This window comes from Conger conger, chromosome 10 (assembly GCF_963514075.1).
Source record: "Conger conger chromosome 10, fConCon1.1, whole genome shotgun sequence".
NCBI lineage: Eukaryota > Metazoa > Chordata > Actinopteri > Anguilliformes > Congridae > Conger > Conger conger.
Genome location: NC_083769.1, coordinates 20,486,144 through 20,511,471, shown reverse-complemented (window position 1 = coordinate 20,511,471; position 25,328 = coordinate 20,486,144). Strand labels below are relative to the sequence as shown.

The 25,328-nt window shown below is 38.6% G+C and overlaps 1 protein-coding gene across 1 annotated transcript; it reads right to left on the bottom strand.

The window, feature by feature from the left end:
• Positions 1 to 2,787: 2,787 nt before the first annotated feature.
• On the bottom strand, positions 2,788 to 25,328 carry slc13a3 (solute carrier family 13 member 3). The gene is made up of 13 exons (XM_061257713.1): positions 24,989 to 25,328; positions 22,190 to 22,455; positions 19,385 to 19,548; positions 18,351 to 18,414; positions 17,876 to 18,055; positions 13,869 to 13,994; positions 12,206 to 12,304; positions 11,632 to 11,736; positions 9,495 to 9,592; positions 8,264 to 8,376; positions 7,483 to 7,644; positions 5,722 to 5,859; positions 2,788 to 4,742 (listed from the first exon to the last, which is right to left on the bottom strand). The coding sequence occupies exons 1-13, from the start codon at positions 25,097 to 25,099 to the stop codon at positions 4,560 to 4,562; spliced, it is 1,809 nt and encodes a 602-aa protein (XP_061113697.1). The 5' UTR covers positions 25,100 to 25,328; the 3' UTR covers positions 2,788 to 4,559.

Below are 25,328 nucleotides of genomic sequence, written 5' to 3'. Positions count from 1 at the left end.
AGGGCCAGACTGGTCAAATATGACAGGAAGATGACAGTGACACAAATAACCACACATAATTAAATGCTCAGTGAGTGTATTTCCTTAAGTCTCATTGGGATATATCTGAATATAACCATCATTAAGTGAAACTGGTCTGTATTGAAAAGTACTTAAAATTATTACTCAGTGTCTTGCAGTACAAATTTCTAAATGGCAATATTACTTATGGAACTTATGGTACAGATGGCATTATGCTAATTGAATGTATAAGGGAAAGGTCAGTCCAAAGCAAGTTAGCAAATTGCCTTGATGTTTTACCTTATTGTTGACAGTGAGTAGGCCTAAATCTACAGTATGCTGAAGTCTGTGAATGAAGGTGACTATGAGCTAACTGATGCTTTGACAGGTCTCACATTAGACTAGAGCTAGTCAGCCTGTACAGAATAATTTATTTGTAACGTGATTGTAAGACAGTACATTTCCAGTCTGTTTTGACCCATCCTCATGACATCATACTGGACATAATTAGAAAAAAAGGAATATTCTTTTTGGTACACATGATTTGGGGAGCCAGACTCTGAATGACGAGAAAGGCTTGTTTGTGTTTATGTTAGAATGAAAACAGTTTGGGGAAGGAACTGAGTTTATCACCCTGAAATACAGTGCTATGAAAAACAATTTGCCTTGTTCCTCATTTTCTCGATTGATGTTCAATGTGGCCCAGTCAAAGTCTTGACTTGCATATATGCAGGGCCGGAAATGAGCAAAAACTACCAATTTGAATTAAAGCAGTTCTGCAAAGAAGAGTGGGTGAAGATTCCTGCACAGTGATGTGAAAGATATTTGGTATGAAATGACTGTATATGAAACATTGGTTGCAGTAATTGCTGCTAAGGTTTAACGTTAAGCCCTCTCAGTACATTTGGTTATGCATTATTACATTCCTGTTTCCACACATTGTTACAATTGTATTTACATTGTAAAAAGTGCAAAACAATGTTCTGTTATTTTGGTTTTTAGTTCAACCTTTTCTACTTGTGGTTCCTACTTTTAGGGAATGTCTTGACATACCTCTTCCTCTTCAAGTGTGTTGCAATTTCCAGCAGTTCCTCTACTGACCCCTCAGTCACTTTAGCAAACACACAGCAAGGTCATTCACTGGGAGTGGACCTTGTGAGCTCACATAATGCCTCTGTCCCAATGCATATGCAAATACATTCCATTTATTACATCAGGCTTTATTACCTCACAAAACTGTCCGAGATAATGGAGGCTAGCACTCCAGCAGAAACACGCATGCACTGACAAGCACTGGAGTTTTGTCAAACATTGAATATTTTAGCCTAACCAGATAGTCAAATTGGAAATGTTATACATTTTAGGAGTGTGCAATTAGAAGAGAGGTAATGATAATATAATATAGCGCACCAGAAACCTCCTGTCACTATGAAGTTGTGAGGATAGACGGAATGTAGGACATTACCATCTCTTTAGTGCATAGAATCTGTGGTTTGCTTCTCAGGTTAAATTTTAACTGCTCATAATATCAGGCAGCTATCTGTTATCTCTGTGGTTTGAACTTATGCACAGGACATTTTATTTATTTGTGTCAGTGTACCAATGGGCTCATGAATAAGTTGGTACTGATTGGGTAGGCTGCTGTGGTTTTATAAAAATAAAATAAATAAAAAAATATGGCAAACCATTGATACATTTTCTTTTGTTCCTCCTAAACAGTCCACTAAAATAGACTGCAAGCCTCTCCATAGAAAATTAATGGAATGTGTTGTTTACATGATTTGCATGACAGGTTGCAATCACTGACAGATTTTGTTCCTACAAAAGAAAAAAATCCAAATATGAGAAAATTGGTCAATGCGCCAAATTCTCCTAAATCAATCTTATGCAATATTTAAGAACAAATCTGTTTGTATCTGCTCTTGCACAAGGCCCGTGGACTGGTAAAACCTTTTATTGTACCAATGTGGGGTTATTAACCTACAGTACTGGGTATTAACTAAATGGACACAATAATATACAAACACACAAAAAATGCTTAAAAACTTACAAAATTCAAATTGTGACTTGTGTTTTAAAGTTAGGCTTTAACGTTTCCTAAAATTATTAACTGTACACTTTTGCCCAGCATCTTGGCCGCTGACCCCTTTAAATACTTAGCCCACCACAAGACCTGACACCAAAGAGCTCTCATGATACATCTTGCACAACATGTCAAATGTTCCGCAGAATTTTACAAAGTACACCAACAGCTGTTAGCTTAGTCATTGTGGACTCTGTGGAATATTGGTCATTCTTCTGTGATTCATTTGTTTCATTTCAATACGAACAGAGGAAGTTATTAAATTCATCATGACGCATGATATATTAACCCGTAATAGTCTGGTATGGATTAATTGCTTTTCCCTCAGTATTTACTACACGCTTTACTACCTTTGTATTTTATTCATTGGCAACATGCCCTTGTTGCAGTATGTGCAGGAAACACACACACACACACACACACAAACACACACACACACACACACATATACAGAATAAAATACAGCCTTGATACTTGAAATGTTTTATCTATTTAATCATACGCTTTAATATTGATGAATGTTCATCATAGTGACATTTCAGCATATGTATATGAAGACACTGTTCTCTTGAGTAAGCCATATTGTTTTCTTTCTGCTTTTTGCTCGTGGCTAAGTCTTAAGAGCTTAAGCTTAAGGCTTACGATTTAGTTGGGAAAAATTGTTGGACATGGATGATCAATTAATCAGATTGATGCCAAAAAGATTTTATTCATATTCAAAATCTTTGCATTTTATTTTTCTCAAAACATACAGTGCATGCATAAATAAACTGATTGGAACCTGCTTATAAGCAATCTATATTTGTTAGGGTCATTTCCATCAACGTAATCTTTGCATTTTCATGGAAGCATTGTCCTCAGAGCTCTTTGTGGTATTTTGTATGTGCGTGTGTGTGTGTGTGTGTGTGTGTGTGTGTGTGTGTGTGTGTGTGTGAATGTTTGTGAGCATGTGCAGGGCTGCAGACTGTGACTAAATTGTTTCATTTTTGTTTAAAGGTTGCACCGGAATGATTACAAAATGAATTAACTTTTAAAATAATTTGCTTTACTCAAGCAATTGAAGTGGTTCTGATCTGCATGTGCGGTTCCAATGAAATAAATTGGAACTACAAAACTGTCGCATTTTGCCAAACACCATTCAAGTTTCATGTACTTGTACATACTACCGTTGTAGTTTCAATATAGCAACTTGTTTGGAACTTACTTTTTTTAAAGCAGGTAACGGCTTCAGAATTCCCGGTTGAGATATTAAGTGGTGTGATATATGTCAACAGGCCTTATTTTATGCAGAAACAGGAATTACTGTTTGCTCCGCCATCTTGTTACAACTTTCCGAATCTTCCATACCAGACCCTGTGTCTTGGTACTGCAGAAGCCTTCTCGCGCATAACTAATAAAGTGTTCATAGTGTAGATCACTGCAAAATGTATCAAAAAACAACTTTGCTCAACAAATTAAATGTGCGATACCACGGCAAAATGTTGCACCACCAAATTTCATGAACATGCCACCGTTAGACAACTGCACTAACGCAAAGTCTGGAGCCCTGTTGTGTATGTGCATGTGTATGAGTGTCCTTACATGTGTGTGAGTGCACAGTAGCACATAGGAGTGACAAATGTGAGAACAAATCCTGATATGTACAGATGCTGTACATTGATAAAAATATTCTTCCGACAGACATTTAATATTGTGCATTTTCTCTGGCAGCAGAATACAGCAAAAATGTCCATAAAACTGACTGAAGGCAATATGAGTCAACTCAGTTAATACTCACCCTCTATATTGTAACTGTGTAACCAACGGTCAGAATCATCCAAACACAAGTTTATGATTATCTTTCCATGATCATCACATTGCTCCTTTTCAACACTGTAATGTCAGTTAACACATTTTTCATTTCACACAGAACAGTGCCAGGAAAAGATGAGAAGTCACACCTCAAATCAGTGGAAATATCCCAAATAATAACAAAGGTGTCACATAAACGTACTTCATAAAAATGTCTGGATGTGTCTTTTAAAATAAAAATGCAATATCAAAACCTACATATACAGAAAAAGCTCCTTACAATTTAAGTGTACATTCATAACCCATTAAGACAATTACAAGATGCGTAACAGTTTCTCAACATCCTTCACAGGAAGACTCAACCTTTACTGTATGTGCCATAGAACTTAAAATTAGCTTTAAATTAAAAAATAATTTCTTTAATTGAACAAATAACAAATAATGTAACAAATAATAATAACACCAGAACATATTAAAAATGTCCAAAAAACAGACTGAATCAGAATACATTCAGGCCTTTAAATCACAGATATCAAGTTAGATATTTATGATATAATAATATGATTCTAAACCTGAATTCTTTTGATTCAAAATAAAATTTGAACCTTAAATACACAGGTATTTAGATTTGCATTTTGATTGGAGGAGCCTGAGAGATAGGGGTGGGAAGGGGGTGTGTCCTTCTTCACACGGTTGTGTTTAAGTGTGTGACCGTAAGGTTGATCTGCTTTGCCATAGGCGTGGATGTGTTGACTGGAATGGCCCAGTCCGGAAACGTAGAGAGATCGAACATGTACATTCCCCAAGTGTTAACAGCCAGAAAGACCGACAGTATACCCAGGATGTTCATCATAGCACCGGTCTTGACCTGTAAGAGACACACATTCGGTCAAACCACCGGACTGTCAGGGGGTAGGGGGAGGAGATTTCAGATTTCGTGGGCATCACGTTTGAGGCGTCACTCACACCAATCAGAAGGTGCTACTCTCCACAGGTGCAATATCACACAGCTTCACAGCATCCAGTTGGCAACAACAAAATAGACATGCAGGCTGTGTCTTAAATGGCCTACTAGTTCTCTATATAGCAAACTAACCAGGGAGGGGTTGCCCAACTCTGCTCATGGAGATCCACTGACCTGTAGGCTTGCACTCCAATCCTAACAAAGTGCACCACATTCAACAGTTACAGATCATACTGAGCTTCAAGTCCGGGTAGCACTGCCCTGGGCTGGCCAAGTTAAAGGACTGTAGTAAGAAACATCACTCCAGCCATGGACTATCTCACTGGCTTGGTTTGCCTCACTCTCCAAAGAGGAGGCACTTTACACCATCAAGTGGTTCCTGTCTGTCTTCAGATAACATTAACACCTTATTATCACCTTTCAGTGACCTTTGCTGCCAATAAAGTCTACAGATAAGAATGGTCAGTGGAAGAATACAGTCTGTTTCAGTGTAACAGTGCTTCCTCTTCTAAAACCTCCCATTCTGCGCTTTCTATGAGGATTCTTTTAACCAGCAAACACACTGGTTGAAGAGAGAGGGGACAGCTCCGCCAGTCAACAACTTTCAAAGCACTGAGAATAATGTGAACTCAGCCACTAGATGAATGGGTGTGTTATCTGTCGACATAAAAGTCACTGATAACACAGACAGGCTTTGACACCCAAACAGACCAATGGAGGAGGCTGGGATTTTAGGAGCCTGGTGCTCAGCGCCAAAACAAAAACTTAATTAGCAAATGAATGGTTAATCGCACCTTGGGAAAGGATGACAGTGAATGCACAGCACTGTTCAATATAAGCGACACAGCCTCATACAATGTGAGGTGAGGTATGCCAAACTCACCATGTCCTTCACCATAAGATGGCCAGATGCAAAGGCGATGGAGTTCGGTGGGGTGGAGACGGGCAGCATGAATGCGAATGAGCAGCCGGTGGTAGCGGGTATCATGAAGTAGAGAGGGTTGATCTTGATGTGCAACGCCTGGGGAGAAAAGCCAACACATTGTTTAACAGTTTTTCCAATGTTGTTTCAATGGATGATCATGTTCAACTGTTAAACTATTTGTTGTATAAATGTATTTCATAATGCAAAGCATAAATGAAAGAACAAAGCTGGTAGCCATGTGGATACTGTAGGACCACTGGCCTGTTTAGAGGCAGTTAGAGCATATCATTTATGCTGGAGTCGGCTGGACTGCATGAAAACTCCATAACGCTGGGGCAGATGAGAGATTGGTGCAGTTCCAAACACATAGAGAAATAGACCAGGATCCAGAATTATTGGCACCCTCAATGAAAATGACGAAAAAATGCTGCATATAATAAACACAGATAATCTATGGGCCGGTTTCACTGACAGATTAGGCATAGTCCTAATTAGGGACTAAATTGAGTTTTAGTTCATGGAAAATCTCCACTCAGGACTAGGTTTAATGTGTCTGAAACTGGCCATAGATGTTATGTCCACACGTATGGGAAGACAGCATACAGTACTTTTAGTTTATACATTTACCGTCATGTTTCAATGGTTTTTATGAAGCAATCTCATTTTATCTGAAAGCTATAGGTGTCAAAACTTATTGGCACCCCGAACAATTATTATAAATGAATGAATAAATAATTTTGTTAATTTCAGGAGCTCTATTGTGTCATTCCATCACTTCCTGTTTCACAACACTTTAAAAATGCAGAGGCAAACATTCAAAATCCTTTTCCCATCAGCATGGGAAAAGCTAAAGAACAGAAGAGATTCAGAAGAGACTGATGGTAATTGACCATCACAATCTTGTAATGTGTACAAAAGAAGACATAAATGCTTAAGCATGCTGTATCACTTAGTACTGTAAGGGCAATAATAAAAAAGTGTAAAACGTATGCAATGGTTGCAAACTTGCTAGGAAGAGGAAGTGCACATTGTCCCCATGGATTGTGAGGGATATGGTGAGGGAGGCCATAAAGAGCCCAATCACAGTTTATGAACTGCAGAGATTGGTTGCATCTTGAGGTCAACAAGTCTCAAAATCCACCTGGCTCCTCCATATCAACAAATGCTTTTGAAGGATGGCATGAAGACAGCCCTTACTGAGCACAATAAACAAAACCAACCATCTTGAGTTTGCTAAACCTCATTGGAATTATGACTGGAAGAGAGTGCTACGGTCAGATATGGAATGTTTTGGCCATACACACCATCAGCATGTTTGACGGCAGAAGAGGAATGCATACAAGGAGAAGCCCACTGTGTCATAGCATTATCTGAGCAGCATTATCAGCACAGAAGTAGACACACAAGGGCATGTGAAAAAGGCTTTGTAAGCCTTGTTGAAGCTCCTTTAGACCTGTTAATCCTTTCCAGTTTGGTTAGCATGACCCTCCACACACACACACACACACACACACACACACACACACACAGACATACGCACAGACACACACACAGACACAGACAGACACACACGCACACACACACACATACACATACACAGACGCACACACGCACGCACGCAAACACACATACACATACTCACAGACACGCACACACACACACATACACACTCACACACAGAGACATAAACTTCAGTGAATGAGAGGGTTTTGTCTGTACCAGCTCAGCGATGATAGGCAGGAATATGATGATGGTGGCAGTATTGCTGGCAAACTCTGTGAAGCAGGCGACGAAGGCGGTGATCAGCAGCAGGGCCAGGCCGGGCGGAACATCGGCCAGCGGCTGGAGATGCTTCCCGATCCACGAGGCCAGACCTGACTCCTGCAGCGCAGAAATCACACATCACACTCTGCCTGTGCTGCACTTTTCTTGAGCCGCTTCTAGCCACTAGACACCTGGAATTCCAGGCCTGGAGGGCTACTGTGTCTACAGTTTTAACTCCAGTCCTGGAGGGCCGCAGTGTCTGCAGGTTTAACTCCAGTCCTAGAGGGCCACAGTGTCTGCAGGTTTAACTCCAGTCCTGGAGGGCCGCAGTGTCTGCAGGTTTAACTCCAGTCCTGGAGTGCTGCAGAGTTTGCATGGTTAACTCCAGTCCTGGAGGGCTGCAGTGTCTGCAGGTTTAACTCCAGTCCTTGAGGGCCGCAGTGTCTGCACGTTTAACTTCATGCTATGCAAGTGTTTTTTGTGTTACCCTTAAGAGTCCATGCTAGCTATGTACAAAATGTTCAAATGCAACCTCATTTACAGAAAAATGGGTGTTACTGGCCATGACACATGACAGGGTAATTGTACAGCATGTTCAGGTGAGTTAAAATTGAAGTTCATTTTTATAAATGAGGCCCCTGGAGTTGAAACCTGCCGATACCATGACCCCGTAGAATTGGAGCCTGAGATTTGCTTTCTAATGACAAAGGAAAAGGACAGAGAGTGGAGACGTTACCTCACACCCTTTGGCCATAGCGAACCCTCCACCGAGCAGCAGGATGATGTTCCAGGGGACAGACTCCTGTGCTTTCTTCCACGACACGAGAGGGACGTACGGAGTGTTTGGTGCTTCGGAGGGAAAAAGAGAAATGTTCCATGATGTCATTGTGGAAGCCAATATATCCATTCCTTAAAAGTGGATTTCCATTTGGCAGTAAATTACGAGTAATGCCTTAAATGGTCTTTTTTTTCAAATGAGCAGAGGCTTGAGAAAGAAATTTGATTTTTATGTAAAAAAAAAGAAATTATTATTTGAATAAATGAATAAATGAATGAAAAAGAAAATGCTTGACCCTTTCTGAACAGCAGCTGGCTCAGGTCATGACATAGGGGTTACTGCAGTATAAAAAGAGCACAGGCACAAAGACTGGGAAACACGACTGCATATTTTGGGAAGATTATTATAATCGTAAACAGAGTGCTACAGTCCCAGAGCACAGCACGGCTCTTCTCTCAGCCTCCCTAATCTAGGTCATTAACATTCCTGGAATTAATTACAGTATGGAACATTTTCCAAGGAAATAACATTGTGCAAATAACTAAGATTGGAGATTCTTGATAAATGACAAATTAATATGTTTAACAATGAAATTATCAACAATATTGATGATTATATTGTTTCCAGTCAAATGAAATCCAATGAAAAAATGCATGTTTGTAGCACCTCTAGTATCTCTAGTAAACCTGTTTTCACACTGGCATATTTGATAGACATTAAGTCCATAGAGACACAACGGGGGGTTGTTTCTATGACAATGCTGAATTAAAAATGATGAGCTTATAGCAGTAGCACCATCAAGGAGGTATGGCTCTTTATAACTACACTGTTTAAAGGTTTACTGCATATGATAACGGCATATACTGAAGATCACTGCAATACTATGCACTTAACCATGCCAAATGCCATTAATGTAATGAAATATAACGGCCTATGGGGATACAAGTCAAATGGGATTAAAATGGGACCATGTTATGCAAAAAATGTGTGCAGTTACATGATGCGCAATTGTAGGGATTATCCTATATTTTCTTTGAACCTTTTGTCCATATTATAGCACCACATTTGGCCTTGGATTTGTTTGATTGTGTGGTACATTCCTGACTGTATTGTTACTGCAGCCTACAGATATCTGAATGGCCAGTATTTTTCCTCTTGATAAAAATAGTATGAATGGGAAGTTACTCACAGCGAAAATCAAACCACCAGTTAAAGCAAGGCCTTTGGGAGGGGAAGAAGAACAGAATGGAGACTATGACAACACCAGTGACAGCGTCTGACACGTACCTACAACAGAAATCAGGAAAACAAGCATGTTAAAACATTTTTAGACGTCACAATTACATGCCAGCAAGGATATTTTTCTGATAATCACACAGAAACTGGCTTCAGGACAACTCAATCAAATGTTAGTTATATAGCACATTTCATGAAACAATAGTAGCTCACAGCTCACATGTGCTTTGCATAAAATTAGAGAAAAAACAGGGGTGCACAATTCCGGTCCTCAAGGGCCAATCTGCGTACTGGTTGTTGTTCTTGTTTTTTAATTTGCTGACCGCTCTATAAATGACCCTGGTTCAAGTCTGTACTTGAGCACATTAAAATAATTACGATACACTTGCAGTCTGCAGCTGTGCCGGTACTCATACACATGAAAGATAAGATATGATTGAGTCAATGACATAATTAAGACCAGAAGGCACAAAATCCTGAAACGGATCAGCCCTTGTTGTACACCCAACAATAAATCCTAACTAGATCCCTGTCAATAAAATAAAAAAAATAAAAAAAATAAGTAATCTATTATACAGTATATATAATAAATAAAGAAAAAAACAGGGGGTAGTAATAAGCACCCAATGACCTCCAACCTTCTCCAATGTTCTTAGGCTTACAAAAACAAGCCAGGCACCAGCATGTTCTTATCTAGCATATGTTTTTGGGATATTATAGAGCAGGGATCACCAGGTCAATCAATACCGTTCAGCTAATTACCTGGGAGAAAAGAAAACCAGGGCCAGATTTGGATTGGAGGTCCAGATTTAAGGATTGTTGCTCCAGAGCACAGTGTCATATGTATACATATGTTAATTCCTTTAGGGGGGGGGGGGGATTAGAATAGACTGACCACTTCTTATTTTCCTTCTTTCGGTTTGTACTTTTGTCTTGCCTTCTAACAATCGTCACATTCAACTGATATGTTATCATTGGGGGATATCCTTTTTTATTTATATATTTCTTTAATTTTCAAACCTAATTTATGCTGGGGGGTGTTTGGTCTAAAATGAAAAAAAAATCACTAACTATATTAGAAAGTAGAAAGTAGTTGACGCTTTCTACTTTGTCCCCCTAGAGGGCAATTTCCACGTATTTTGTACAAGTCCTATAAAAGTGTTAATATCTCAAAGCTATTTACTGCATGCACATGGTTGAAGACTTAAAGAAGAGCTTGTACCGTTCAGAAATTTGAGATAGAGCAATGTCATACAGTGTACACAATATATATATATATATATATATATTTTTAAACACATTGTTTTTATAGCAATGAATATGCTAAACACATTGGTTCCATAAGTATGTCTGTATTGAATAATTGTATACAAACGTATATATATATTTATACCAAACTGGAAATATGACGGCCGGGCATGTAATAAAAGTGACCTAATAAAAGAAAGTGTTTTGTGAATTGTATCTTTTTGTTCCTATATTGGAACATTTTTTTGATGAAGAGAAACAGTATTAACAATTGTTAGAATATGCCTTTTATTGTCTGGCGAGGTGAGGGTTGTAAACAGTGAGTGTGGTGAGGGGAGAAGGGGGTTGCAAATAAGAGGCTGAAAAAAACCTGAGGTTCTCCTTAGCGGAGTCTTTTTAACAATCTGGCATTGCCGTTTTGCAGTTTTATTACGTCACAGATTTTTGTTGACGACTCAACCACAAGGGGCTAGAGTGGATAGGGTTAAGGACAGGGTTCAGGACAGTGGACAGGGTTAAGGACACATTATCAAATTATTCTTCCAGAGGTTGTCCATATAAATAGTCCGCATTTACAAAATTAGCTAAATTACTTCTGTAAATGTAGACAATAAATGTAGTTAATTGTCTTTTTCGACGCTTCGATTTCAGTTTTTGTACGTAGTCCCTTACCATACTATAATATTTGTGACACATTTGTGACACGTTTTGGGCTGGGAGCTGCCTGCTTGTTGTTGGGGGGTTAATTCAAGTTGAATGTAAGCAATGTATGACTTGTTACTCTTCATATAACTAAACATATTTAATGAAAACACAAGGCTAGATACTCAAAGCTTACTTACCCTTTGGTGAAAAACGTTTCCCATCCTGGAAAGAATTTTGGATCTCTGGTGAAGAGGAGTATGGCAAACATGAAAAAAAAAAAACCTATGGATCTCTCTGCAAAACTAAAAAAAGAGAAACATGGAAGATATCAGTGCTATAGAAACATACTATAACATGCCATGCCACAAAAAGAAAATTAGATTAAGCTTTAAATTAACTATAAATTCTATATACAAGTGAAAAATCAAGACAGTGCTCTCGTTCCATTAATTTAACGTCTTGCATGTGATACACACAGTTAACTTTATTGACTGAACAGGAAAACTTTGACATTTGATGGTCAATCTGCCCAACAAAAAAAGTATTTAACAACGAATATAAACTGAACAATAAGTAATACATTGCATGTTAAAAGGAAGCTTTACCATAAAATCAACTAATCTGTCCTGTCCATAAAAAATATGCTAAGTAATGCTGTATGAAGGACGAGGCAAATAAGACATCTGCACAACTGCAACATTAAAAAGTGTGATTTGTTTTTGACCTTCCAGCAAGGAAGAGGTTCTAGTGCAGGGGCATGGTTTCACATACTTCATAGGGCCCAGTTTCTGGTAGTCTTCATCAACAACGGCCTTGGCTTTGGCTTCCATGGCTGCTCTGTGATCCTGCTTTGCACCGCAAAGCCGAATTCTGCACAGACAAGGAGCGTGTCAATTAAAGAGAAACACAGGCCAGGTAACCCTGCAGCAAACTGTGCTCAAAAATGTCTCAGCTCAAAGGTAATGAATCAGCCATCTGGGCAATAAAGAACTATAATCAATAACTGAGTCATTTTTAACCAATAACTTAAAATGGAATTCTGTAACGCTACAGCCTTTCAGATTAACACAGTTAGCAGACCCCCTCCCCTCACACAACGGGACAAATGGCATGCATCGATGCAGTAATATTCATTCATTGTTTATTTTTGAAAATGAGCTTTCCATAATGTAAAGACAACGTATTTACCTTACTACATACACAAACACACTATTCTTTTGTAGTTACATACTGTCAGTCATTCTGCTGTTTGCAGGGTTGCCCTCAATTTTAAATACAATTGATAAACTTAAAAATCCTTATCCTCATTTTTTAATGTGTGACTTGAATTTCAATTAATTTCTGAACTGACTCAGTTCAAATAGTAGGCTACTGACCTTCAATTCATTATGGGCTGAGGTACCTGCAATATTATGTATTATACCAGGGCACTGAAAAATAATTCTGACATGTCATGTGGGAATAAACTTCATAATATTGCACACAAAGCACTGCCCATAATTTAAGTAAGTAAGTAAATCCAACTATTAATTTTCTGTGAGTTGAATTACTGAATTACTTTTTGGCTCTGTACTCCCGCACATTGGATTTGAAATGAAATAATAAATATGAGGTCATAGTGTAGACTGTCAGCTTCCATTTTGGGGGATCTGTTTAGGAATTACAGTGCTTTTCATACATAGCCCCCCAATTTTAATTGGACAGATGGCTTATCAGCTGTTTCAGACTAGTGACTTAACATAACATAACATAAGGTAATGGTGAGAACAGGCCATTCAGGCCATCAACATTGTATCAAGCCTGGTCTTGAAAACCCCCAGAGTTTCTGCCTCCACTACATGCGCTGGCAAGCTATTCCACACATTGACCACTCGCTGTGTGAAAAAAGACTTCTGAATATCTGTACGGAATTTCTCCTTTGCCAATTTACATTTGTGTCCTCTCGTTCTGCTAACCGAACTCAACTCAACTTGTATTCAATCGCTTAGCCCAGGTGTAAGAAATCTTTCAGTATTTAGACGATTGATTGACTGTTATTACCATTTGTCAACATAAGTCAAGCACCTGGTATGGATATAAATACCCTCAAATTAAATCTAATATGCTACAGAGTACAGAGCCAAAAGAACAGATTGTACCACTGTCCAAATAATAATATGCCTTTCTTGGTTTATGTATTCTGAGAAGGCAATACAAATATACTGTACACAATACTAAACCTTCAAATTCAACCAGAGACCAGCGAGTGCGCTCTGGATCACAGCATACAGCTCTTCAATCCGACTGACATGTTACTTACTTGCTTACTCCTGCTATACATACACTTGTGTTAAAGGCACAACAGTGCGTGAAGTATATATAAGTATATGAAGTTACTGGGAAATACAACTGTAATACAACCATACAACCATAATGATATTCCTCTGTGTCTTACTGTGTCGTGAGTCCCCCATAGAGAAAGGCGATCCATATCCACCCCAGGAGCAGAAAGAACACCATCAGAGGAAAGGCAAAAATAAACCAGGAGCCAAAGTTGATGAGATCGCAGTCTGGGAAGTAGCTAGAAATAAATAAAAAAACACAATGTAAATCCATACAAAAGTGAAGCAATACTTTTTGTGCATAAACCCGAAGAGCTATCAGGAGCTATTCTCCCTGTCTGAGGTATAGGCAGCTCAAGGAACCAACCACTTTCTGGCACGTGTCATATAAAACCGATTTTTGTTGTGTGTCCCGATTCACCAGTAGATGTTCTGGAGGAAAGTTTATATAGAACTGTGCTGCCAAGAATAAAGGTGTTCCTATATTGGAACATTTTTTTGATGAAGAGAAACGGTATTAAATTGTTAGAATATGCCTTTTATTGTCTGTGGCGAGGTGAGGGTTGTACAGATTTTGGATACTGTACAGTATGTAAGGCTCAGCCCATATCAACACCTTTTCACATATTTTTGATGACTTGTGGAAAAGGGATCCATACTGAATAGATAATGAATACACAGCTGTAGGTAAAACATGGAGGTTAACAAGATATTTTGCCCTCAATGTTGAAATGATTACCATGGAAGTCAGACCCTTTACATGCTTGCATACAGCTGACAGGAAGTCACTGATGATTAACTGCCTAGTACAGTTAGCTGAAAGTGCCAGGAATCACTTTTTCCAACCATCAATGCATGATTGGACATGTAATGTCTAGAAAACACACCTATTTCTCAATACCAAGAATTGTGAAGAATGATTGTGGTCAAGTTTTCTAGGAAGACCTCATTTCCAGTAACAGAAAGACTGCTGCTCTACGTATTAGAGGCGTAATGCATGGATGCGACATGTGGCTGCGCTACAACAAAACAGGCAGCAGCAGCCTTGGCCAACAGCCTTCCTATGCCCTGTGTATCTCATTTCTTTGATATGCTGTTTTACTAGCCTAAATTAACGTGACTGTTAAATGAATGGACTCAATATATTATATGGGGTTTTTGTTGTATGCATTAAGCAGACGCAAATAAGTTGCAATATCAATATATTAAATGGGTATTCAATTGGTGGAGTTCAATTTATTAACTCTGAGCTATTGGGTCCAGATCACTTATGACATAAAAAGAGACATGACCAAATGGCCAATGCATGTTTTATTGTCCATGAATATCTCTTCCCATAGTTTCATGAGATTTGTTTATAGACATTTTTTATAGAGAGACTTGTAGCATGAGTGATGTGGTGGCACGGTGGTGCAGTGAATAACACTGTCGGCTCACCAGCAAAAATGTCCTGGGCTCAAATCCCGACTGGGGCCTTTCTGTGTGTTGTTTTTACTTTTGGGTGGTACATTTTGGGGGGAGCCATTTCTCACTTAATTTAAATTAAAATGTCTTATTAAAAATTGCTCTCTGTTCCAAGCTAACATCTAGCTAGCATTTGCTGCAGCATACAACTCTGTTGATGTACTGTACAGCATTAAAATACTGGCTATGCGTTAGCCTCCTCTGTCTAAAAGTCAAATTGAGGCTTTTGTTATACATTGTATCTTTACAATGAGTTCCAATTCAGCTATTGTAACACATACAGTGGCTTAATAAAGTATTCAGACCCCTTCACTTTCTGCACAATTAATTGTATTTAAAAAAATAAAAATAAATAATAATAATAATAATAATTTCTAAAAACGTTTGTAGATTGATTGGCAGCAATTTTATCACTTTAAAATTAAATCTACAACACAATAAATTCTGCAAAAAGTGAAGGGATCTGAATACTTTCTGAAGCCATTGTACCTAGGTGAAATGAGAGAACTAAAACTTGTGAGCATGTCCCATCTCATCTGTCATAGTGCAATTAATGATAGGATATTCATACCATTCTCTTTGGCCATCTGACACATCTTAGATATTTCACCACTTCCTGGATCTTTCACAAGAGTTCACAAGAAACCGATATTGAGGAACACCCATGACGTCAGTTTAGATTTGTATGACAAAACTGTAAGAAGTAGGGTTATAGGTTATGGAAATTAGAATTCTAGCAAAGCTTCATAAAAAAACATTTTGTGTGGTTCTCTGGGTTCTTGATTACAAAGCATGTCTGAGGTGCCAACCCGCTCATCCTGTTTTTTCACATTAAAGCCAACACCCAATAACATTGACATTTGATTCAATGTTTGTAGAAAATGTTTGAATGTACAGTATACCCTAATAAACCCTGTCAATGAAGTGCCTCCTGCACTTTCATTTTTACTACTCAACAAGCAAATAGTAAGCATGCTTTTGAATTACTTGACACCCATCACTGGTAGCATGAATACAGTCAGGCTCAGCCTTTCATAGATAAACAGTAGACTACATTGGAATAGTTAGCTAGTTGCAAAACATTCTTCCAAAGAAACGTGCAACAGTATCTGCTGTTGACAAATGGCATCTCAGAACCTGGCAAAACCACCGTTCAACTAACCATTTCTGAAAGAAAAGTTGAAAAGTTTTTGAAAGTGTTTAAATGTTAAATATTTCTTTTTTATTTGTATCTTAAATCTTGAGTTACAACTTAAAATTTTTTTGTATAACTTAAATTGCCCTTTCTAAACTAAAGATATGCTAATTAGCCCAGCCCCTTGATGACTGGCATCCAATGGAGGGAGGAGGAGAAATAGCTGGCTTTAATAATGGGGGTAATTGAAAATGAACACAATATTAGTTAAACTAATTTAAAACATGCCAATCTTCTTGTTTCCTCCCCTTACAAGGTATAATGTGTCATATTCAGGTGACAGAGAGTAAATGCTGCGTGTGCATTGCAGAATGAATAGTCAGACGTGTGTAAAACATTCGGTGAGCATTTGCATTGGACTTGCTATGGATAAATTTGTAATTGTACTGGCTAATGGGGCTCTGTTTAACCTAAGTTTGAAATAAAGTTTAAATGTGATGCAGGTTCATTAAAAAGCATTAGGGTGAGTAATCCTATGTGGAGGGCTTTTTGGACACCTTGGGCATGCTTTATAAAAACATACTCTCATATGTGAATAAAACACATGTGAAGGTTCATTTTCTTTAACTTTTGTATCAGAAAATCGCTTTTAATAGAAACATTTTTAAATAGAAAAATATGTTTTTCTGATCATGTTTATGGACAAAAAGATATGCAGATGTTTTGTATTTGGGGACACGAGGACACATCGGGGTGCTGTTTTGGAAAAACTGTGGAATTTGAATGCCTGTAGATATCTTTACCAAATGTTGTACAGACATTGAGATCAAGTTTGTGCACATATATAAAGTAGTTCTGGGTTGGTCCTTGACTATTCAGTGCTAAACTATAAAAACATAAGGAGTTTTGTCTTTTTTTATGTATCTTTTGTGTACACAGTATGTACACACTGACATAAATTTGGAATTCAATTTGGTCAGGAAGCAGAGTCAGGAAAGGTAACAAGATGTATTTGTAAATATAAATAACAGATATATAGAGATTAAGTTCATCTGGGGCTTTGATTTTGAGGTAATGATGCGGTTGCACGTTTTAACAAGATATGTCATTCGATAAGAGAAAACAGGATTGTAACCCAGTCCCTATAGGTCCGGCAAAAACTTTTTTTTCCAGAAAGCTGTCTGTAGATAACACTGCCAGAAGAGCAAGTAATGATCTAGGATTATCTGAGATGCTTTATGAAGATGACGCTGATCAGTCTTCACTTCTGAGCTTCAAGCTACAAGACGAGTACCTCTGCTTAGCAAAATATTTGGCTTGTGTAAATACAGTTAACTTTGGTTTAGTTCCCCAAAGACAAAGCAAGTGGCAGCTGAGGTACAGTGCTGTGGGCACTGGCAGCCTCACAACACTGGACATGACACCAGGTTCTGCAGCAATGGTGACTGCTGAGTGATGCTTGGGGTTTACAATTACAATTCTCGGTCCATCAGGGGGCAGTACTGTAACCAACGGACTCACCTTTTCATCTGGCCGACCAGGATGAGATTAGGGGCAGTCCCAGTCAGAGTGGCAGTCCCTCCAATGCTGGCAGCGTAGGGGATGCAGATCAGGAAGCCCTTCCACACCTTCAGCTGATACTGGGCCTCCTCCCTGCTCTCCACAGCAGTCCTCCCCTCACTCTGCTCCTGAATATCCTTCCTTTAGTAACAGCAATGGGATAGTAACCAAGGGATCAGGTGTGCCTCGCAAAGGGAAAAACGTTTGACATTTTGAGGTGCACTGGATTAAGTTGCATTTCATGACCAAAGATCTTCCAAAAGAAGAAGAAATAGACACAACTGAAAAATGATTCATATGGAGAGAATGGTTGTGTTCTGGCACTTTTTGTATACAATTAAATCTGGGCCCTGGCTAGGGTGTCCTAAGGTGTTACGGTAGGAACAAGGGGTAAATCAAGCCCTCATGTTCCATGTGGAGAAGTCTGCACTCTTACCCATCCTCTATTGTCAGTATTTGTTTTTCGGAGGTCAGCGCATGCAACTTCACAGGTGCTTTACCTGCAGGGAGTGTAAACAGACAGGCAGGTAGCACTTACTGGTGATCTAATGCTTAGTCCTTATATTTGCTTAACTGATACACCTCACAAGTTCAGTTTTAAATTATATCCCATCAGACACATGGAAAGCACATAGTATAAGTACAGATTAGTTTTTTTCTCAAAAATGTGACCAATTGAATTTGCAGACTTGTTCCATTGAAGAAAGGTCCTCCCCAAATTCTGGAGATTACAGATAAGCATGGGTTCTCTTTTGACGTGCATGTGACCAAATGTTGCTTCTTTTGTCTATCGTCCAGGAAAGGAGATGCGTGTAATTTAATTAAAAAACAACTTTAATAAAAACTATTTAGCTACAGTACGCTGACCTGTAAAGCTTATTTGCACTTTGCTAATATCAAAAACACTTACTCTAACCACATCACCACAAACATACCCTATAATGTGTGCCAGACCAGTTCAATCAACTAATAGTTGTGCCCAAAGAATATTGACCTTTGCCCCAAATTCACATTCCGATAAACAAGTACAAAGCAGTTCTGCATTGTTTTGCTACGTCAAAGATCAAGTATTGTATACCCCATGTTCTAACATAGTAATGTATTACAGAGAGTAGATCGCTAACTACCTGGAATCTGTTTCGAGTCACATGAGGGAAGTAACTGATCAAAGATCACATACCGGTTTACATATAAAGACTATATTTTCCCAACAGACATAACTTTGTTAGCACTTAACAATTAACATATGTGCAGGAGTTGTTCCTACATCCTGTGACAAATAGAGCCATTAAAAGGCTCTTAACAGTACAAGACATCAACTGACATCCTGTCAACACATGTCCATCTGACTAGATCCTTAGTGTTAGGTCCTTAGTGTCAACTCGACCCAGTGGCAGTGCTGACGGGGGCCTTCCTGGGGCTATAGCGCTGTCACAGAGAGAGAGAGAGAGAGTAATTACACTGGCTCACCTTCTGGCTCATCCTTGATCTTGCACTTCTCCTTCAGTGACTGCAAGTCTCCGAACAAGCTCTCCAGGATGGCGCTGGCAATGGGCAGCATCATGGCGGTGGTGGCTGTGTTGCTGAGCCACATGGAGAGGAAGGCGCTTGTGAGCATCATGCCCAGGATGAGCCTGGTGGGAAACAAGGGTACCGTGGTCAGAGGGAGAGAAGGGTGGAGAATGCAGCGATGATACTACACACAACTGTCCAGGGGCCTGTTCCACAAAGCAGGATTACTGATTGCTCTGAGAAAAACCCAGAAATCAGGAACATGGACTGAAGGAAACAAGCTGTTCTGGGTTCTGCTCTGTGCTGTTATCCAGCTAATTCTGTAATCCTGCTTTTTGGAATAAGCACCTGGTCAGTGGGTTCTCAAACCTGGGTTCCCATAACTGCGTGAGATACATATGCTTCAACCCTAATTGTAATCTCTGAATTATACTAAGATGTACACTGTTCTTAATTAGACGACATGGCTGTGCATTCGATAAAGAACAAATGTCCCAAATTCACATCCCAGGATATAAAGTCAGTCAGATCAGAGAATGTTTTTATTTTCTGTAACATGCAAAATGGCAAATGATGGGTTACATTTTCAGTCAAGCTATAATCTGACAAGTGAAATCACTGAACTTCTAATTGCTGAAAGTGTGGACATCAAGTCACTGACACTTAAACAGTTCAGTTCATAGACAAAGCAAATGGCATTAATGCATTGTTTTTAAAGTATGTTAAAAATGTGGAAGAACTTAAAGACCCACTCAGAAATTTTGGTGGCTAATCGAGGAAACTTACTCTATGTGAATAGCAACTAAATACCTTGGTGGATCATGGTACTTGTATGGGGGGGTCATGGTATTTTTCTACCTTTTAACCATCTTGCACTGGCGTCTTAGTAAACTGGGCAACAACTTTGCTTAGCCTTCTGAGCCTTTCTCTCTTTTGCAGTTCACATAAACTACTATGGCAATGGCATGTAGAAAAATTAAAGCATATGGTTTATTTGGCAAAACTTAAGAGTGAGTTTGTTTCCATGGCAATGAGTTTCACAAGGACACAAAACAGAGGAGATGAAAAACAAGAATGAAATGCGGATGAAGGAAGTAGTATTCTATATAATATATAATATAATACAATTCTATGCTACTGTCCCATATCTTCCTCCTTTTACTCATTTTCACCCATTATATATTTTTTAGCAACCAAAATTATTGAGTGGGCCTTTAAACACATGCTTTCAACAAGCATAACCGATCAAATGATTGGCTGTAACAAAATACAGTGGCTCCCCAGCACCAAGCTGAATCCCCCAGCACTACAAGAGCTGCCCTACATTGACAGAAATTTGTGCTTAGTGGCTTCTACATTTTACTGCTACATCTTGGCAAAAAAAAAAGTCAACTGAGTTAGCCACATATGAAATGGGACCCTGGGCAAACAGAGAAACAGAACAGCCCTATTTTGAACTCCAACTCAAACTGTCTCCATGTTCACTCCTGTCTTAGATTATGTGGCTTCTCATGGATCTGTAGCAAAAGGCTCTCACACCGACCTCCCCCGTCAGCTTGGCTCTGTTCGACACTAGGGATAATACAGATTAGCTGCATCATTGACGTTGCACCGGTTTTACAATCGTTTTAACATTAACAGTCCCAGTCTTGGGTTTACCAGCAAATAAACAAGCAAAAGCACACAACAAACACACAGCGATGACATTAACGCTATTGTTTGTTACCAATAGGTTGGCTAACTTACTTAGCTACAGTAGCTAGCCAACTCATTATGAAGGCAACGTTAAACAAGTGTCATAATATCCATGCTCATAACTCGCCTTCATAATCGTGGATATAGGAAGAGGCATACTGTACGTCTCTAACTACCTTGATTGAACCTTGGAAGTAGACCTACAGAGATTTTGGCAGGTCTTGCAAACATTGGGTTTGCTTTCAAATTCATGGCCACAGGAAAGGAGAGAGCCGCACAGAAGCAGACATGCAATAAGCTCATTGGGTAGGCCAATAATTCACAATTATGCTCAAGACTGAAAATGCTTGAAACCCTGGTAGGGACACCATCAAGTTCTTGGTAGCAGAAGGTGTACACAGATTTGCCTCTTGCAGAGTTCATTGTAGTTTAATAAGTTTCATGAATTTAACAACTCAATTGCTTGTACAAGAGTAGGCCCATTATAAATTTTGAAGTACACAAAGTTTAATTTTTATCATAAACTTTCCACCTTACCATCAACTAGGTTGAATGTCTAACACTTTTTTTAAGACCCAAATTTCTCATTGTATATTTTTAAAATAAATTTGACCTAATTTTCTCATGAATTTTCTCACATTTTTTGCAAGTTCTCTGTTAAATATATAAAGAATATTTACACAAAGTTTGAGTGGTCATACCCCACAACTTTGGTAGATTTTTCACAGAATGGCCCTTGGACGGGTTCTGTCCAGTATTTTATCTGCTATAAATTTCAGTTCGCCTGTGGATTGGTGGTCATGCATCTTTCAAATCTCTGCAGAGAGTCATTTTGGTAAACATTTATCCATACAAATGAGAATGAATGCTAGCCTAGCAAGAGAGAAAGACAGATATTTTATATTATACGATAATATTATATAATAATTATTATTATTATTGTTATTAATAAACGTGGCACAGATAGAGTTTACTGCGGGTACAGTGATTTGTGCACAGAATATTGTGGCTGGGGGAAGCAGAGGGATACTGTGGGCCCACATGTGGCGCAAAGTGTGTACTTCTCACCAAGCCGGTTTCAGCCCAACAACCATCAGGACTTTCAGAGCAATCCTGCGGTGCAGGTTCCACTCCTCGATGGCGGACGCCATCACCAGGCCGCTGAAGAACAGGAAGTTGGTGTCAAGGAAGTACTGAGGGCAGACCTTTTTTGAGGGGAGGATTCCCAGGGTGGGGAAGAGACAGATGGGCAGGAGGGCGGTGACGGCCAATGGGAGTGCTTCTGTGCACCAGAATATGGCCATCAGCAGCACCACATACAGGCATCTCCCCTCCTGAAGGAGAAACCAGAGAAGAACGGTCAAGCAGTGGCTCATACACAGTCTCCCCTGTCCAGTTTTCCAGACTTTTCCAGGAGTAAGGAACTGCAGAAATTAAGAAATGTTGCTGTATTATCTGCATAGCATTTATTTGACAGGGACAGATGCACTGTATCACAACATTTGTAGTTTTCCCAAATAGTAGTAGTTTGACTTTAAAAAAAAAAAATTTGATGGGACTTCGACTTAATTTTGATGCTGGTGTTTTGTTACCCTGAAATGGCCCTGAAGGTAGATTTTCGCTTTAGTGGTATACCAGAATACCACAGCAAAAGAACCCAAACATCTACCATTGTATAATTTTAGCAAGACATTTATTATCAGTACTATATCAGTACTATTAACAGAATTATCAGCAACCATTGATACAAATACAATACAAATTCTCCTGTGTTTTTATGGCATTTGCCAGTAGCAAGATCACATTCAAATATTTATACACAGTAGTTATCGATTATCAGACCACACTGAGCCCACGTATGTTGGTAACTTGCATTATGGTACATTATGCGCTACATTATGTCCAATAAGAAGCGAGTACTATTTCTCAGTGTAAATTAACATATAATTGACTACCTGTTCCAGTTTAAGCAATCCCGCTCATAACCTTCAACAGAATAAGAAACAAAACCTGCCGAAATTGGATGATATCTCCCATTACATATGGATAACTTGCATTACAGTTTTTCTCAGTGTTTTATGTGAGAATGTAATGACTTACCTGTGATTTTATTGATAAATATATGTATATAAATTCTACTATACCAATTTAATCCATATGTTAAGCAGGGAAATAATTTAATGTCCCAAATGCAAGAAATTCTCCCCATGGTAAGAATTATTAGGGATTGATTGCAATTCTTTTATAATATGGATTCAAGGAGAAACAATAACCTTCCCAAAACCAAAGGAGTCACTCAAATAACACTTTATTTCTTTGCAATATCATATTCATATAATATAATATAATATAACTCATATTCCACATAGGAAGAATATTTATTTTCTCTTGCTATGAAGATAACGGTAAACAAATTAGACGTAATTAGGTGTTACTGGAATAAATAAATGAATTACATTAATTAAAATTAAAAGTACTGCAGCCAAAAGGGGAAGTATGAAGGTACAATCAAGATAGATTGTGATTGTGAACCAGGGTTGCGTTGTCCCCTTTGCCTAGGAATGCCGATGCATACCACCGATACTGCATCCACAAAAGTATTGAATACCGACCATCCCTAATTTGCACAACCGAAACACCTCAGTTGGCTACTACACCACATAATAGCGCTAGATTTGGAAAATAACATCTTTTCACCAGATATAATATAACCCATTCAAACGCACTTGCTGACTCCCATTTGCTGACTGCGCCCCAAATTATTGGTTTTTCAATCTGTGACTCTTGAATTTGTTTAAGATATGTTAGAACACGATGAACAGCAGTTATGCAAAGAATGCGGTCTTTGTGCTAAAACTGATTAACGGTCGAGAATGAAAAAATAAAAAATAATAATTGCATAACAAAAGAATGCAGGTTCACCACGGGGTATGCTGTGTTATGCTGAGCTGGATTATTCCAAAAACAGGCATTTGATCTCACAACTGCAATTTCATGAAAAAGCCAGAGGACACACTTATAAATTATAATTATGAAAACATGCCTAAATGTTACAATGAAGAAACGTTTAGGACCAGTTACGTGACATAGGCCTACGCGTGTCTCCTTATACTTGACTTACTTGGGATATTGTAGGCCTGCCGCTGATCTTTCACAATTGAACGCAATTGAACGCAATTGAAAGTCAAAATTCTCCATGGGATAAAAAATTACTTTCTTACAAGAAAATATAGGCGACCAGTTATCTTCATCAAGCTAAATAATAATGCCCATTATGGCTTCGTGTACGGAACATAGTCAGGTTTTTTGTTTGGGGTGTTAAACTTTCCAAGGGCGGATAGAGCCCGTTTTATTTTTTAATAATAATAAAAGAAAAAACACTTTTTTTTGTTTTGTTACTACAAAGGCCAAACAGGAACACAAAGCCCAGCAAATGAGACAAGCATCGCCTGCAGAACATCTAGATGTAGTGCCTTTATTTATCCCTCACTGTAGCTATTGATAATAATAATAATAATAATAATAATAATAATAATAATAATAATAATAATAATAATAATAATAAAAGACGGCTACAATCGCTAAATACAGTCCTACTCGAGCAGAGACACTTCGTGATGGCCTTGATTTTGAAGAAAGAAATAAAAACATTGACACGTCTTTCATATCAGATATTCTGGTTAAAATAGTGGACGCATAAACTGTGAAACTCACAACATTTCAAAACCATTTATTTGTTATCTGAGCCTATTGGCTCAATAAAAAATAAATAACAATTGGCTCAGATCAAGCCTATTGGCTTGGTTGAGGGGAGATTACATTATTTCGTAATATAGCTTACTTTAGCATAAATAAACTGTTACCTACCTTCTCTGGAAGCAAAAAAACTAACGGGAGAAGCAGAAGCGGTGCGAGAACTAGTATCAGCTGTTTTCGGACACACCACAGTTTCTTGATGAATGCCAATAGCGCTCCCATTTCAAGCTAAACGTATTCCCTTCTTGGTCAACTTTCAAGTTTGAAAACGCGCTGCTATGTATGTAGACTTCTAAAAAGCGGAGTCCACTTTATCTTTGTTGCTGAACTACCCTTACAGAAGATTAACCATCGGTTTACAGGTTAACTCACAACTGGGTAAACCTGTTTTGAGATTCTCGACTTTCCCCCCCTCTGTTCAACGTTGAATACAATTGGATTAAGTGCCTCA